General features: G+C 38.6%; 2 protein-coding genes across 3 annotated transcripts in view; one reads left to right on the forward strand and one right to left on the reverse strand.

Annotated features, from left to right (window-relative positions):
* Positions 1 to 3,306, forward strand: part of LOC137186349 (glutamate receptor ionotropic, kainate 1) — a 30,711-nt gene extending 27,405 nt beyond the window's left edge. For both annotated transcript variants that reach the window (XM_067595213.1, XM_067595214.1), the window contains 2 exons: positions 162 to 387; positions 514 to 3,306. In XM_067595213.1, the coding sequence (XP_067451314.1) occupies positions 162 to 387; positions 514 to 803 (516 nt within the window). In that variant the 3' untranslated portion in view covers positions 804 to 3,306. The remainder of the gene's footprint in view (positions 1 to 161; positions 388 to 513) is intronic.
* A 4,488-nt stretch (positions 3,307 to 7,794) lies between these two features.
* On the reverse strand, positions 7,795 to 14,236 carry LOC137186351 (transcription regulator protein BACH1-like). The gene is made up of 5 exons (XM_067595218.1): positions 14,095 to 14,236; positions 12,195 to 12,457; positions 10,289 to 11,440; positions 10,001 to 10,207; positions 7,795 to 9,100 (listed from the first exon to the last, which is right to left on the reverse strand). Exons 2-5 carry the CDS (start codon positions 12,432 to 12,434, stop codon positions 8,708 to 8,710), a joined length of 1,992 nt encoding a protein of 663 aa, XP_067451319.1. The 5' UTR covers positions 12,435 to 12,457; positions 14,095 to 14,236; the 3' UTR covers positions 7,795 to 8,707.
* Between the last annotated feature and the right edge of the window lie 131 nt (positions 14,237 to 14,367).

Raw genomic sequence — 14,367 nt, forward strand, 5'->3', positions numbered from 1 at the left:
CTCCAAATACTGTTTCATTTGAAATATTAGCAACAAGCATCAACCATTGACCATATATCAGCATTATCTGTTCTGTGCAAACCTCTTTGTTGTCATTCGCTGTGTGGAGCATCAAGAGGCATTGCTTTAAACCTCTATAAATCCTAATTGTCATTCAACAGAAATCTAAGATCTCAACGTATGAGAAAATGTGGGCATTCATGAGCAGCAGGAAAAACACAGCTTTGGTGAAAAACAACCGAGAGGGGATTCAGAGGGTCCTTACCACAGATTACGCTCTTCTGATGGAGTCGACCAGTATTGAGTACATCAGCCAGCGTAACTGCAACCTCACACAAATCGGAGGCTTGATAGATTCAAAGGGCTATGGTGTGGGAACCCCTATTGGTAAGACATATGAGCAAGAAACTACACAGCAACAATAACCAATAACACAGCAACACACTTTAGTTAAGGTTATGTCGCAAGTAATGACAGTAATGTTTTTTATCCTGCTGCTGCTTTCCTGTGTAGGTTCTCCTTACAGAGACAAAGTTACCATCGCCATCTTGCAGCTTCAGGAGGAAGGCAAGCTGCATATGATGAAAGAAAAATGGTGGAGGGGAAACGGCTGCCCAGAGGAGGACAGCAAGGAGGCCAGTGCTCTGGGCGTGGAGAACATCGGTGGCATCTTTATTGTGTTGGCAGCTGGACTAGTCCTCTCAGTTTTTGTAGCAATTGGAGAGTTTATTTACAAATCCAGAAAAAACTTGGACATTGAGGAGGTGAGTGTCGGCCAGTGCGAGTGGCACAACAAGTATTAACTCACTAGGGGATGCGATCAAGGACTGTCATGACCCTAAATACACATTTGCGTTGTAATTGTTGTCTTCAGAGGACTACGGTAATCACTGGGCCAACAACAAAAATTTGTTTCAAGTCTGAATGTGTTGAACTGCATTGTTACAATCAAAACAAATTACTTTTTATTGCAGAGTTTAGTGTTTTCAGTAGTTTTGATGTAGAGCACATGAACATTTTAGTCTTAATTGGAAGAATACATTTGAAACCCTTTTTATGATGACAGATGGTTGTCGACGTCTGACATCGTGACACTTGACCATCTTGGCCTTGCTGTTTTTTGCAAAAAAAGTATTGTAACATTATTTTGTGTGAAGAAAATGTCATTGTCATGCCATGATTTTGTGGGTAAGTGATGGTAAGTGGTATCTTTGGAGGCATGTTCGTCATGTCACTTTCAACAATTGCAGTAGGTTTGAGAGTATTCTGTTATAAAAATGTTTGCGATTTTCATATTTATAGCGCACAGAAACTTTGACATAAAAGCACCACTTCTTACCACTTTCGTATGTACTCATGTATTTCGAGACGTCTTTTGATTTTATCAATGACTGTTGTTTCCGATTTGTTTATGAATGAGCGCTCCCTCGAGATTTGATTCATCAAGTTGCTTCATGTCTACACTTTTTTTTTTTCTTTCTATCATATGAATTTCATGAACATGCATGTATAAGTTTTGTCATGTCAGAATTGTCTCAGAATGACTAAAGTTATGTCAGAACATTACATTCTTAACCCTTTTATTTCTGGTTGTTTGGTTTTGGTGTGTACTCTCTTCTTTTCTCTGCATGCACGGCCTTTTCTTTTATGGGACTCTGACATAATGACAACCATTTGATATCATACATGAAACTTTTGCATTACATCAAGAAGATCTGAGGTCTTGTAAAACTAGTATGTCTTTCCCATTTTTTGCATATTTGATTGATGATATTGGTGATATTTTTTTTACCCTTTGAGTTCTCTTTTAAACATTCATTTGAGCCATTTCTGGGGAACACTTTTCATAAGACACTTCATTTATGGTACCAGAGAACTCAGGTTACAGGATAAGTAACCCAGTTCTCCTTTAAACATTTGTTACAGTGTCTCAGGATATTGTTCCCCGTAGAGATTCCTCACTCATGTTATTAGAGAACAAGGGTTATAGGATAAGTACCCTCAAGTTTTCTTGTATAGTTACTGTTTTCAGCCTGCACTATAGAAAACACATTACACATTTTCTTTCTATATGCTTATATACTACACTGTATATCACCAAGGTCTTATTTTTTGCATACCTAAGTGTCGCTTGCATTGTTAAGTTATCCAGACTCTGAAAACAAACTATTGTGCACTTGCAAATCCTTTTCATGCATGATTGGTATGAAGAAGTGTATTTTTAAACCACTTTAAAACACACAAAATCATCATTTTGATGTATCTTTTTTTTACCCTAATGGTTTACCAAGGAACAGGATGTAATGCAGCTATCCCTAGCATACTTAAACCATTGAAAGATTCAGTGTTAAAGCAGTTGGTCATTAAAGCCATCACATTGGCTGTTAAAAGCTTTCTTTCTCGCTGTTTTCAGCACTGATCAGGTCTGCATTTACCTTACTCAGGCTTAGGCTTGTTAATAACGTCCTCATTAGGGAGTGGATTATAAAAACATATTACACACTCCTGGTTTAAAATGTGAGACTTTTCCTGTCACACAATTCAGAAAATCCTGCAGCTGTAATGAAACCCCTCCCTAAAATCTGACAGGTAACACTGAGCCTTGCTTGTTTTGTCTCTACATTATAGGATTTGCGTCACAGTCAGTGACAGAATTTCAGGTTTGAACTAATTATGCTTATGAATGAGGACAGTTAATTGGGATTCAACAACCATCATTACCCCGATTTTTTATGTTTCCTAAGAAAAGAAAAAAAGAGATGTTTGTCCAATGCCCCATCATTAATCCCTGCAGTGAATCAATTAGCAGATGGAAAATGTAATTATGACTGTTACATGGATAATTTTCATTAGGCAGCTGTTCAAAATAATGCTAATTTGGATGAGTAAGGCCAAACATTCAATGTGAATCTAATGTCAGTGTTGCAGTCATTCAGTCAATAGAGCATTACTAGTATGCACATAATGACATTACAGTTTTGACTATCTAATTAGTATCACTGGAGAGCTGACTTTAATATGCAAAGGTTTAACTGTTCCTGGGCACAATTTGAATGTAAGCTTTAAATTCAAAATGTTAAACTGAGTTTGTTATTTCTCATCAACAAAACAGAACATTTTGACATGAAATCAGGACTCATCTGGTGCAAATTTTAACTATTCAGGTACTATCAGAGTTTTTATATGAACTATTATACAAGCAATTACAGTAGTTTACAATGCTTAGCTCTTAGTGGCAAACACTTATTTGTTCTAGCTTCTTTGGAGATGTCTCAGTCACTGAAATAGTGTAATGCAAGGTCAAAATTAAACAATAAACTGTAACTCTTTTGAAGAAGTCCACTGCATTGTTTGATTTTGACCTGGCAACTGCTTTGTCTTTCTCCTTTTTTAAACAACATGTTAAAAATTTTACCTATTATATCTATTCTTTTTCAGCACTGGATTCCGTTCAGTGCTGTGATTGAAGATCTGGGAATCTCTTTAAAGTGTCACATGACAATGAAAAGATAAATCCAAGCCAAGGGGAGGGCAGGATTACACAGTATGTTCCTTTTGCAATACAAAACACAACAACAACCTAAAAAAGGACACGGTGTGCACCCATCATCAAGGATATTAGGTTCTTTAATTCATTTCATTTCAGTCCTGTTCATTAATATAATTTATTAGTAAAGATGAACTTTAAAAATAAATGACATATAAATATATCCTTTTTCTTGATATATGGACAGTGGATTGCTTTTAAACGAACACCATTTTCATCCATTTAATCAGGTCCTTGAAGCCGCATCAAAAGACATTTGTAGTCTGATGATTCTCTAAACAAAACCTATTAAACCCAACTGCTTCAACTGAGGTGCACAAATGAAACCTTTTGACTACATTCGACACAATTGACTAAACTGACCTTGACTGTTTAGTTAGTATTGCATCAGATTGTTTAAATCAATAAATAAAGTGAATCAGCAGCTAATTGGATCTAATTGTCAGTTGTGGACATGAGATATTCTGGCTGCTCAGCTGTGAATTATAATATAAACAAATATTGGAATATTCTCTCCTCAATTGTACCCAGTTGACAGCAGCATACATCAAATGCATGAATAACCTACAGAATGTAACTGTGTTCAAAGAATGATGGCTTTCTTTAAACTTTGCAAATATCAGCACAGCTAAACTTAAAAATGATGCAATGCTGAATCTAACTCCCAGAGCACTGAAGTCAGTTAAAAACAATGTACTTGACAGAATTGCAAGAATTGTTTTTGCTTCTCCAGCTGGCTCTTGACACTGATATATTTTGGCAATTTCCCCATGACTGTTAAATAGTCGTACTCCGGTATGGTATGGCTTCTTTGATAGATCTTGAAAGGCAGTTTTCCTTGTGCTTCCAGTGTTATACTTGCAAGTTAGTGAGGACGGTTCAGACAAGAAAACAAGTGTGAATGTAATCTGTCACGGTACAACCAGCTGCTTGTTAATCTGACGGTTGAAGACCAGGGTGCTAGCTAGCTAGGGTTGGTATGTCCCCTGGTTTCTCTCATTTCTCTGGGAGATTACAGTATTATGGTCCTCATTTATATAATCCTGTCAATGGGATACAGCCCCCTTCTCTGCACTACCCCCAAAATGAAGTTCATAGCGACTGCAGCATGTAATCAGTTAGGATACAGTAGCTCAACAGCTTATAAGATTTATGTTGTGTGGCAAGAAGGTCATGGACCTTATGCTGGGATTGATTATACAAGTATTGTGTCTTTCTCTAGGATTTTGACCCCTGATAGAGAAACTTGAAAACTATATGGATTTTCACTCCTGAGTTCTATTTTCAGGGGTCTACAACAGAGGTCACTGTGGTGCTACTATTTTTATTAGTGTAACATGCATTTTTACAGTAAATAAGCTAAAAGCTAATTCAAGTATCAGGGTATAATCTGGTGTTTACTGAGGTGAAGACCTCACCACCAGTGTGATCATATCAGGGATTTTGGTTTGTAATGTTCTGATGTTCCAACAATTGGATTGTGTGCTTTTCTGGAAATTTCATGTTTGTCTGAAAATGAAAGTGGATATGGACAAGTTGTTTTTGCAACCATCATCCTGCAATTGCAATCTATCTCACAATGCTTCTGCTTGTCTAGCAAGATCTACTAAATGACATTTGTATCTGTGGCATTGAAAATCAGGAAGCATTAGCCTGCAGGAAAAGTCCAGTAAGCTCCGTGAGTGCCACATTGAATTGAATACTGTTTGTTGATTATATTATTGTTCTCTCTGCTTTAGCAATTGTACAAGCAAGCTAACTTCCAGATGTTTTAATTTCTAATCCTTGTTTTCCTCCTCGCCTCCTGTTTCCTAATCTTTGCTACCCAAGTTATTCAGGACTCTTGTCTTTCAGAGGATAATCACAGTAGTCATTGTGAAAAGTAGGTTCATTCATTTATAAAAATAAAACCATTCAGTATCTGACAAAACAATAAATTAAAAAGGACTGGTGATTATATTTTCAGTAATCTGTGTCAATTCATACTGACAATATTTCATCATTTAAAAAAATCATTCACCAGAGAAGTGGCGTGTAGAGAAAAGACAGAACAAAGTGATAGATCATCATCCAGATTTTTGGAAAAAAGGAAATATAGGCTCTGACACAGAAGATATATCAAGACAGATACAGAGTTCAAGTGTGCTTTGCATTAATCTCACGTTGTAATGACAGTTTAAGGTTTTGGTATTCTGATGAATTCCAGGATTGGGCTTAAACTGCTTTCATTTTGTTTGCTGGTCTTTAATCTTCTAACCCTGCGTTCTTAATCAGAACTCAGAGCAGGTTTTTAATCTCGCATGAATGAGGCCGCGGATTATGGGCCTCTGACCTTGCCATGCTGCACAGCTGCTTCTTCCTCAAATCAAGTCTCTCTTCCTGTGTAGCTTGCAAAAGAGGATAATCTTACTTTTTGCGCTACAATGCTCCAAAATCTAAACTGTGCATAAAAGATACAAACACCAGGGAAGAATCCTAATTTTTGAGGGAGAAATTCCGAAATAGGTCCCATTCATAATGCTTCGGAGAGCTGTGATACTTGAAGGTGATGCCAGTTTTGACAAGCATCAACTTGAGGATTTTCTACAGATGTGTGTCATGGCAGCACTGGGAGATGATATCTGATGTCTGTGGCATTATCATCATCATCTAATCCTTTTGACTTTTAGATGCAACAGCATTATATGTCAGTGTGTGCATGCGCATGTGTGTGTGTGTATGTGTGTGAGTAGACTTCTCAGAGATAGGTATAAGTTTTATTAGTCACTTCAGGATGTAATTACCACTTTAACCTTGAGGATTGTGTTCTAAGGAAAACACAGTGAGATTGCTTTTTCTTTCATCGTCCCTAAGTCTTACTGCACCTATTTTAAAGGACACAAAACAACAAGGCGAGCACTGCCCACACTCAGAAGTAGATTTAAAATGGCCTTCATAAAATGGTTGTTTAATCTTGGTTTGTTTGCCCAAGTCTGCAACAAGGTCTTCTACTTTTTGAAATGAGAGGGAGCACTCAGACCAATGTCAATTCACAGAATAGCTCCATGAACCCCAACATGTTTAAACCTAACAAACCAGTTTACTTTGAACAGCTCAAAGATGGATATTTACAGCCACATAGACCATTAGTTGAAGGTCTACAGACACAAAGTGAACAACCAACAATCAAATGGATTGTCATACAGTGATGACACTATGTTGTGATGTTTTCTGCTTAAAGGTGCGTCTTTGAACAAAGTTTGTGGATTGAGGATGTTGCTGTGCTATGCATCATACACATATATTTAACTTGTATACAAAAATAAGCAGAAAAATAAAAGTGAGATAAGGAGTATGTGTAATGACAGTAAGCCTCACATTCTATCAAACATTTTGTCTCGTCAGAAAAAGTTTCTTATATTTTGATATGAGATGACTAACATGCACCCATGTGCCAAGAAACAAGGGGTCTGCATAAGAACTGGGCTAACATAATGCAAGGCAGAGACTCAAGATGATAATAAGAAACACTCCAGACAGATTTAGCGTTCTTATTTTTAAACAGATGAGGATGATACAGATTTTTTCCCAACAGTTGTCATTGAAACGTCTTTGGAGAGCAGCATTACTCATACTATGCTAGTAGCTCAGGCAGATGTGATCAAGGCGTCTTTCCACCTACAGCATGATGAGTATTCCAACTCAGTGTGCACTGCTGGGTTACTTTTTCTAATTTCCTGTATGCAGAGTCTCTCGGTACCTTTACTTTATAAGGTTTATAGCGTAGGTCCCTTTATCACCCTAATCTCAATTTGCCTTTAATTTCAGCCCTAATTTAGTCCATAATTTTGCTATTAGTTGGAAACACATGAAGTTTTTTATCTCCACTCATGTTCATAAAACCATGTGCAATGTGCACATGATCCTTTAGACCACAAAGTCATTTTGCTGATGGCAGCACAAACAGTTCTGAACCTGGTTCCAGTTCCTCATTTAGAGCTCAGGGTCAACTTAGTTTCTGGATGATTTTTTTTAAAGTTTGTGGATAAAAGTAAATTTTCAATCCTTGAGTTTGCACATAGCTATCTATGAGAAAATGCCAGCAGAGAAATTTCAGAATGAACCGTTCACACTGCCAGTCAAAGACCATAATAGCTGATGAGCAGGGTGGTACTTCCATCTAGTGGCCAAAGTGTGGTACTGTGCAGTATATCAGCAGAGAGGAAAACACCTTCACTTCTTGCTTGATGAAATGAAACACTAAATAGTACACAAAATGTTGTTTATTTAAATCTGTAATCCATAAAAGCATTTAATAAAAATACTCAACGTGCAGACAGACTTAAACATAAGAGAATGCCATCAGTTCAATTCGATCTGGATTAATGTGCAACAGTGTTTGAGACAAGAATATAGAAAGATTACCTTTATCTTTCTGAATTCATACTATACTACTGCATAAGGCACGTTTTCCATCAAATAACATAACTTCTTATGTTCAGCTGTAACAGATACACTGGAACCATTCCTCAAATATCGGAGAAGAGTGATAGTTATTACTGTAACTATGCATTGGCATTCAAATAATGCTGATGAAAAGTTAAGTTAGCTGTAACAGTTTATTGTAATCAACCGTAAAAAGTTCTGTCTGTGCATATTTTATCAAAGAAACAGCATTATTGTAGAACAATACAGTACGTGACAAGATTATAATGATAGACTAATTAAACTAAGATTAAAGAAACGTCTTATTTTCAGAACTGTGAGTGTGTGTAGATGTAAGAAGGATAGAGGGGGGTGTGTGCACAAGAATTATCTTAGCCATCAAAGTTAAGTCAGGTTATGAGTTTCCCTGAGAAAAAACAAGCTTAATTTTAAGAAATACCCTCCTAGCGCACAAATGGAAACTTATGGGAATTACCTGAAAATTGTCTGCACCTTCAAAATGATGAATACTGGATTCTGTGATTACTACAGTGAAATGCATAATAGAAATACAGTGAAGATAGTTTGACATTTTTCTATGTCAACTTAAGATACCAATATCAGGCAGAAAATTATTCAGTGAAATAAACAGGAAAGCATATCTATTCCTAATGGGAATTACAGTATATAATCAAAAATACACTCCCTGCCACCTGGTCCTTTGTGATTACAAATGACAATGGAACTGGAATTCAATTATAAGCTGTTATTCATGTCCAAACAAGCATTGAGGAGAGGAGAAGAGACAGGGCAGCTCTGTGGGGAAGAAGATTCTGCCTCTTCTGTCTGTGTGCTGGCCTGTGGTGTGGCGGTTTGAACAGTTTCTGCAGGCGGGCCACTTGGGTCAGACTCTGAGGAACAACTTACCATTTCGATAGTAATCTGGGACTCCTCGTCTTTACCCGCAAGGCCCGGGAAGGAGATGGGGAAGTCTGGTGAGGAGTGCTTGGCAAGAAGCTGCAGGTGGTCCTGATCAGAGACAGACTCGATGCTGACACTCTTATATAACCCACAAAGACTCTGCCGTGCGTCCTCCAGGTTTTGCTCCAGTTCAGTTTGCTCCTGCAGCAGCCTCTCTTTCTTACTTTTCTGTAGAGTATGAATGACAGAGCAACTCAGTCACATTCTCAACATATTATCCAGATATAAACCTTTGTTAGGATAGAGTGCAACCGCAGATTACCCGTAAAATTAAATACTCAGTAGAGCTTAGCACTGAGTGGTTAAATCCTCTTTGCTTTGATTTGCTATCGAATTTACACCCATGTAATTTAAACGTACAAGGGGGTGAGAAGCATCCACCTGCTGTCACAAATAGCTCTTGCTTTTTGAGTGGAGTGATTAGTAGATACACATTTTGATCTGGTCTACTGAAATAAACCTGTCAGTTAGCTGTGTAGCACAGGTTACCATGTTGATCTACCTGCAGGACTGCTGGCTAAAGACTAAATACTCTTCATGATACAAGCCTTTGTTGCAGAGATTTCAAAACTCACTTTCTTGCAGGTACTGTTTTCAAAAAAAAAACTCAACCCACTGTCAATTTGTGACTCTTGCCCATCTCCTCCAATTTATGTACAGTTAAACCACTAAACAGCAGAGAGCTGTGATACATGCAAGCACTTTTAACTTAAAATGCTAAAAAAACTTCTTCTCATGCCAAAAGCAAATAAAGTAGTATTATTTTTAAAATATTTTGCATTGAGAAGCATAACCTTTTCATTAGGTAGATTCTCTTTAATCTGTGCTCCAATCAACTGAATTACTGACCTCTATTGCAAAAATAACTTCTTTGTTATGTCAAATGGAGAAATTGTAAAAAGGAAGGGTGGAGACTGTGTCAGCGATTTGTTAAAAAGGAGAAAACTTCCACCGACGTCATTGAAATTCCTAATAATCACCACTAGAGGTCAATAATGTTTACAGAATATTTCAACAGCAGGTTGGATCACATGTTGAAAATATTTGAGATAGTAAAACAAAACTTACCAATGTTTTGATTTCACTTTCTAGCTGGTTTATGCTGTCTAGTTTTCTCTTTCTACAGCGCTGCGCAGCCACGCGGTTTTTGCTTCGTCGACGGACGTCATGGACAAACTCCAGCTGATCTGGAGTCAGCTGATGGTGTCTCAGAAGTTGCTGGAAGGCACTCCGGCTCAGCGCTGAGATCTGCTGAACTGGGAATGGGAGCTGAATCTGTAGAGTGAAGGGAATCGGAGTTAGATTTATTTTACTTAAACTTTCAAAAAGCAAACATCAGCTGTACATGACAATGACCTCTGCTGCTCTTTTGTTGTTGGCCTCAGTATCTCCATCTGTGTCCAGGTCTGAATCATCCCCTGAGTTGAGTGAGGAGGACATGCAGGGGCTCTTCTCTGATTGGGAAAGGTTGTCAGTGCGTGAGGCCGGGTCATCACCTGTCCCAAAGTCCCTCAGGAAGGGACAGTCTCCTGCACTGGAACTCAGGTCTAGCTGTTTAAGCCAATGAAAGTCTGATGCTTTTGCCAGATTGTTTTGGTCCATTGGGTCCAGGGGGAGTGGTTGAGCCTGAGATGGGCATAGGTCAGACCAAAATCCCTTTGCCAGATGTTCAGCCACCTCCCTCTCTACGCTGCTCCTCTCCCCAAATCCCTCTTCATGGCTTAGAGCAGTCAGTGTAGGGTCTGACATTCTCTGTTCAAGGCCAGCCTCACTCTGCTCTAATAACTCACTGCAATCTTCTGCCCCTGATGTGTTGAGTGGACATGAACTGGGGTTACAGTTGGTTTCAGCACCGAGCGTTTCAACAGTCTGTTTAACATCTCTGCCTGCAGGCTGAATGAGTTCTGACGGATTCACATCCCCTGGGGTTGACAGCTCGCAGGGTAAGCCGCAGTCTGCCAAACTCAACTCACTTTGATTACACACATCTCCTATCTCTAAAATATCTCTTTCGCAGAACTGAGAGGGATCTGCTTTGTCGGAGTCTGGGCATGGCAGTGACAACATGGGGCACACACCATTTGCTGTTAACTCAAGAGATAAGGGGGCCATTTGTGGCCCACAGTTCTCCAAACAAAAGTGTTCTTCCCCGCTGTTCGTCTGACCCTGTGAGCTCTGAGGACACTGTGATGGGAAGTCTGTTTGTTCATCACCTCCTGAAGGCACTGGGCTGTGTGACTCAAATGATTTTGGTTGGCTGCTCTCTACGCTGGAGCCAAAATCTGTACTGGGATCCCGACTCCGACAACACGCTCTACGCCTGACCTCCTGTGAGGTTCTCTTGCCTTCAGAAAACTTTGGGATGAGGAAATCAAAGCATGCTGACTCCAAGTTGTGAAATCCCAAAAATTCAGCACTGCTGTGAATGGCGTGAATGTTTTCTTTGGTGAAGAGCAGCTTTGATGTGTAGGCAAACTGAAGCAAAGGTTCAAACCCCTCCACAGTCACCTGCAGGAAAAAGGACATACAGGAAATTGTTGAGGCATAATATAATTCATATCACTATATATAAAATACTGCAATGAAACAGCTCAAAAAGTAGCAGAGACTACAACATGACTTTTACATACCTGTCCTGAAATGTGTAACAGTGTTTTACATTAAAGCCCTTACACAATATAAAGTTCAGTGGCTACTAAACACATTATTCATCCAAAATTTTTTAAAAAAAGTTGTGTGATACTACATTATTCTCTGCAGGACTGACAGATATAGTGTTAGCACAGGTGTTGATATGAGAGTCACACTACAACAGCTGCAAATTGGACCAATAGTCATGTTGCACAAAATCATCTACTGCTCAACAGAAAACAAAGTGGTGTATGTATTTTTCATGGCCAATCTTTAAGAACAACTGTCTTTATCATGTAATAAAAAGCAATTTAGTGTAACTTTTTGTAGTGTAACTGGTCTTGCATGCATACTGTGTGTAGAGATATTGCAGCTTGCTAAATTTAATATAGTATTTTAAAATGCATGGCAGTGATCTGAAGCCAAGCCACAACCTTTATTACTTCCTCCTAGTCTAAAAAATTGCCACTGATAAATTCCATATTAACTGAATGAATTCAACAATGGCAGATACTAGTGCCACTGTAACATTATATTAATGTTCTGTTCACCATATATTGATGCGCAGAACAAATCATTTGCAGTGTGAAATTTTCCCCCAAATCCTTCAGCTGAACAGCAGGACACTGACCTCGTCGGGCAAGGTGATGGTGGGATTCTGTCTGGTGACATTGGTGACCCTGCTGTGAAAGTATTCGCTGCAGGAAGCCAAGACGGAGCAGTGGGCCCGGAAGCTCCTGTCTTCCACTAACACTGTCACATCACACAAGATGTCCCGCTGCCTCTGCTCATTCAGACACTGGAGAACATGAGCACTGTGCACTGCAGACTGAAAAGTGAACACTGACATGCGAGGGGCTTGGAGCGACATGGTTCCTACAGTACAAGCTCAGCCTGCGTGACAGAGGGAGTGAGGGGGAGTGGAATGAACAACATGATCACAACAGCCTGTTTGCCAAAATAGACCACAATGCGTTACACTCACTACTGTGATTAGGGCTGCAACGATTATTTTCATTATCGATTAATCTGGCGGTCATTTTATCGATTAATTGATTAGTAGTTTGGTTAAAAAAAAAATGGTTTCAATCACCATTTTCCAAAGCCTGAGATGCACACAAAGATTTCTTGTTTTGATCTGATCAACAGTCCACAAACCAAAGATATTCAATTTACTATCACAGTAGACTAAAGAAACTAGAAAATACACATTATGAAGCTGGAACCACAGAAGCTTCGCATTTTTTTCTATAAAAAATGATTAAAAACAATTAATTGATTGTAAAAATATTTGATTAATTTTCTGTAGGCCGACTAATTGATTACTCAACTAATTGTTGCAGCTCTAACTGTGGTTAATCAATAAACCAATAAGTCAATAAACAGATAATGAATCAGCAACAATTTTGATCAGTCAGTTTTTTTATTTGCTGCTTTTCTTACTCTTCTATGAAAGGCTTCACCTTGAACTCTGGGCTGGGATTTTTCACTTTTTTGTTGACATTTTACAGAAGAAATATTTAATCAATGAATCTAGATGATAACTGGTAGATTAGTCGATAAAGAAAATAATAGTTGGTTGCAGCCTTTTTGGTTTCTTTGGCAGGAGGTGGTAAGTGCATTGTCAGAAAAAAATCACAGAAAGCCATCAAGCACATTTTGAAAGTGTAAGTTGATCCCTTGAGGTCTGGAGAAACATATCAACGCCTCTGAAATAGTTCTTCATCCTGGTATTACTGAAATACCTTCATGCAAAACTGCTGCAGATACACTTCCTACCGTCGCATACATATTTGCATCTATTAAGGTGATATTTGTTATGGGCAGCAAGATCACGGGACGATCAAATGACCCCGTACAAGTTTTCCTATGCAAGACATTCAACACTAAGTTACTTGAATGCATAATATGGAATTTTATCATTCAACTATATATGAGAATATGTGTGATAAGTAACTATGATTAGAGGCTATTAACTAACAACGATCGGGTCTCTTTAACTTCGCGGTAGCAACAAATGCTGGATTGTTTCTCTCTGACTTCTATCAAAATATGCAGTGACGATGTTAACATTGCGATAAGTGAAACAAAGAATTAGCGACATGAAAGACGATTAAGTAACGTTAGCTAGCTAGGTTAAATGTTATAATAGTTGATCGGCACTGCAGCCAGGACGGGTTTAATTTTAACTCTTTAACTTGGAAAGCGCAAGTTTAAAATGCTGACTCATGTTTAGCCAAGTTACCGAGCAGGGCCCGGTGGACAGACTTAACAAAATATCCAAAGCTGTTGAAGATTTCTGTTCATGTTTCTATCGACTGACAAAATTTCACCAGTATTCTCGATTGAGTTTGATAATGGTCAGAAATGGTCAAAACGTCAAAGCTTTACAGTAACGTAGGCCGACCGTTAGCCGTAACGACTGTACGGAGCGAATACATTTTTCCTTTTGTTGGCTAATAATCACAACCTTATGAAACAGTGACTTTACTTTATAACTATTCATTTTAAAACGTCAAATATTCACAGACCTGCCATGTCAGCTTGATAATATTGCCATTGGGGGGATTCTAAGCAGAGATGGATCTGGCCATCCGGAACCAGACTTTCCTCTCATGTGACAGTTTGGACCAGGAAAAATTGGTAGCACGTACTGCGCACGCTCAGTGCGAGACGGTCAGCAAACCAGCACACAAGACAAGAAGAAACTTTTTCACATTTTAAAGCATTTCATTACATGATGATGACACGATGGCATATGTAAAAATAATCATATAAATATTTCGTACAAATCCCCCCCCCCA

This window comes from Thunnus thynnus, chromosome 7 (assembly GCF_963924715.1).
Source record: "Thunnus thynnus chromosome 7, fThuThy2.1, whole genome shotgun sequence".
Classification (NCBI taxonomy): Eukaryota; Metazoa; Chordata; class Actinopteri; order Scombriformes; family Scombridae; genus Thunnus; species Thunnus thynnus.

Excerpts from the sequence above, each read along its gene's own strand:
- LOC137186351 (XM_067595218.1), bottom strand. The coding sequence starts at position 12,434 with ATGTCGCTCCAAGCCCCTCGCATGTCAGTGTTCACTTTTCAGTCTGCA. Across the intron at positions 11,441-12,194 it reads CCATCACCTTGCCCGACGAG|GTGACTGTGGAGGGGTTTGA; the intron begins GTCAGTGTCCTG and ends TTTTTCCTGCAG. Across the intron at positions 10,208-10,288 it reads ACAACAAAAGAGCAGCAGAG|ATTCAGCTCCCATTCCCAGT; the intron begins GTCATTGTCATG and ends TTCACTCTACAG.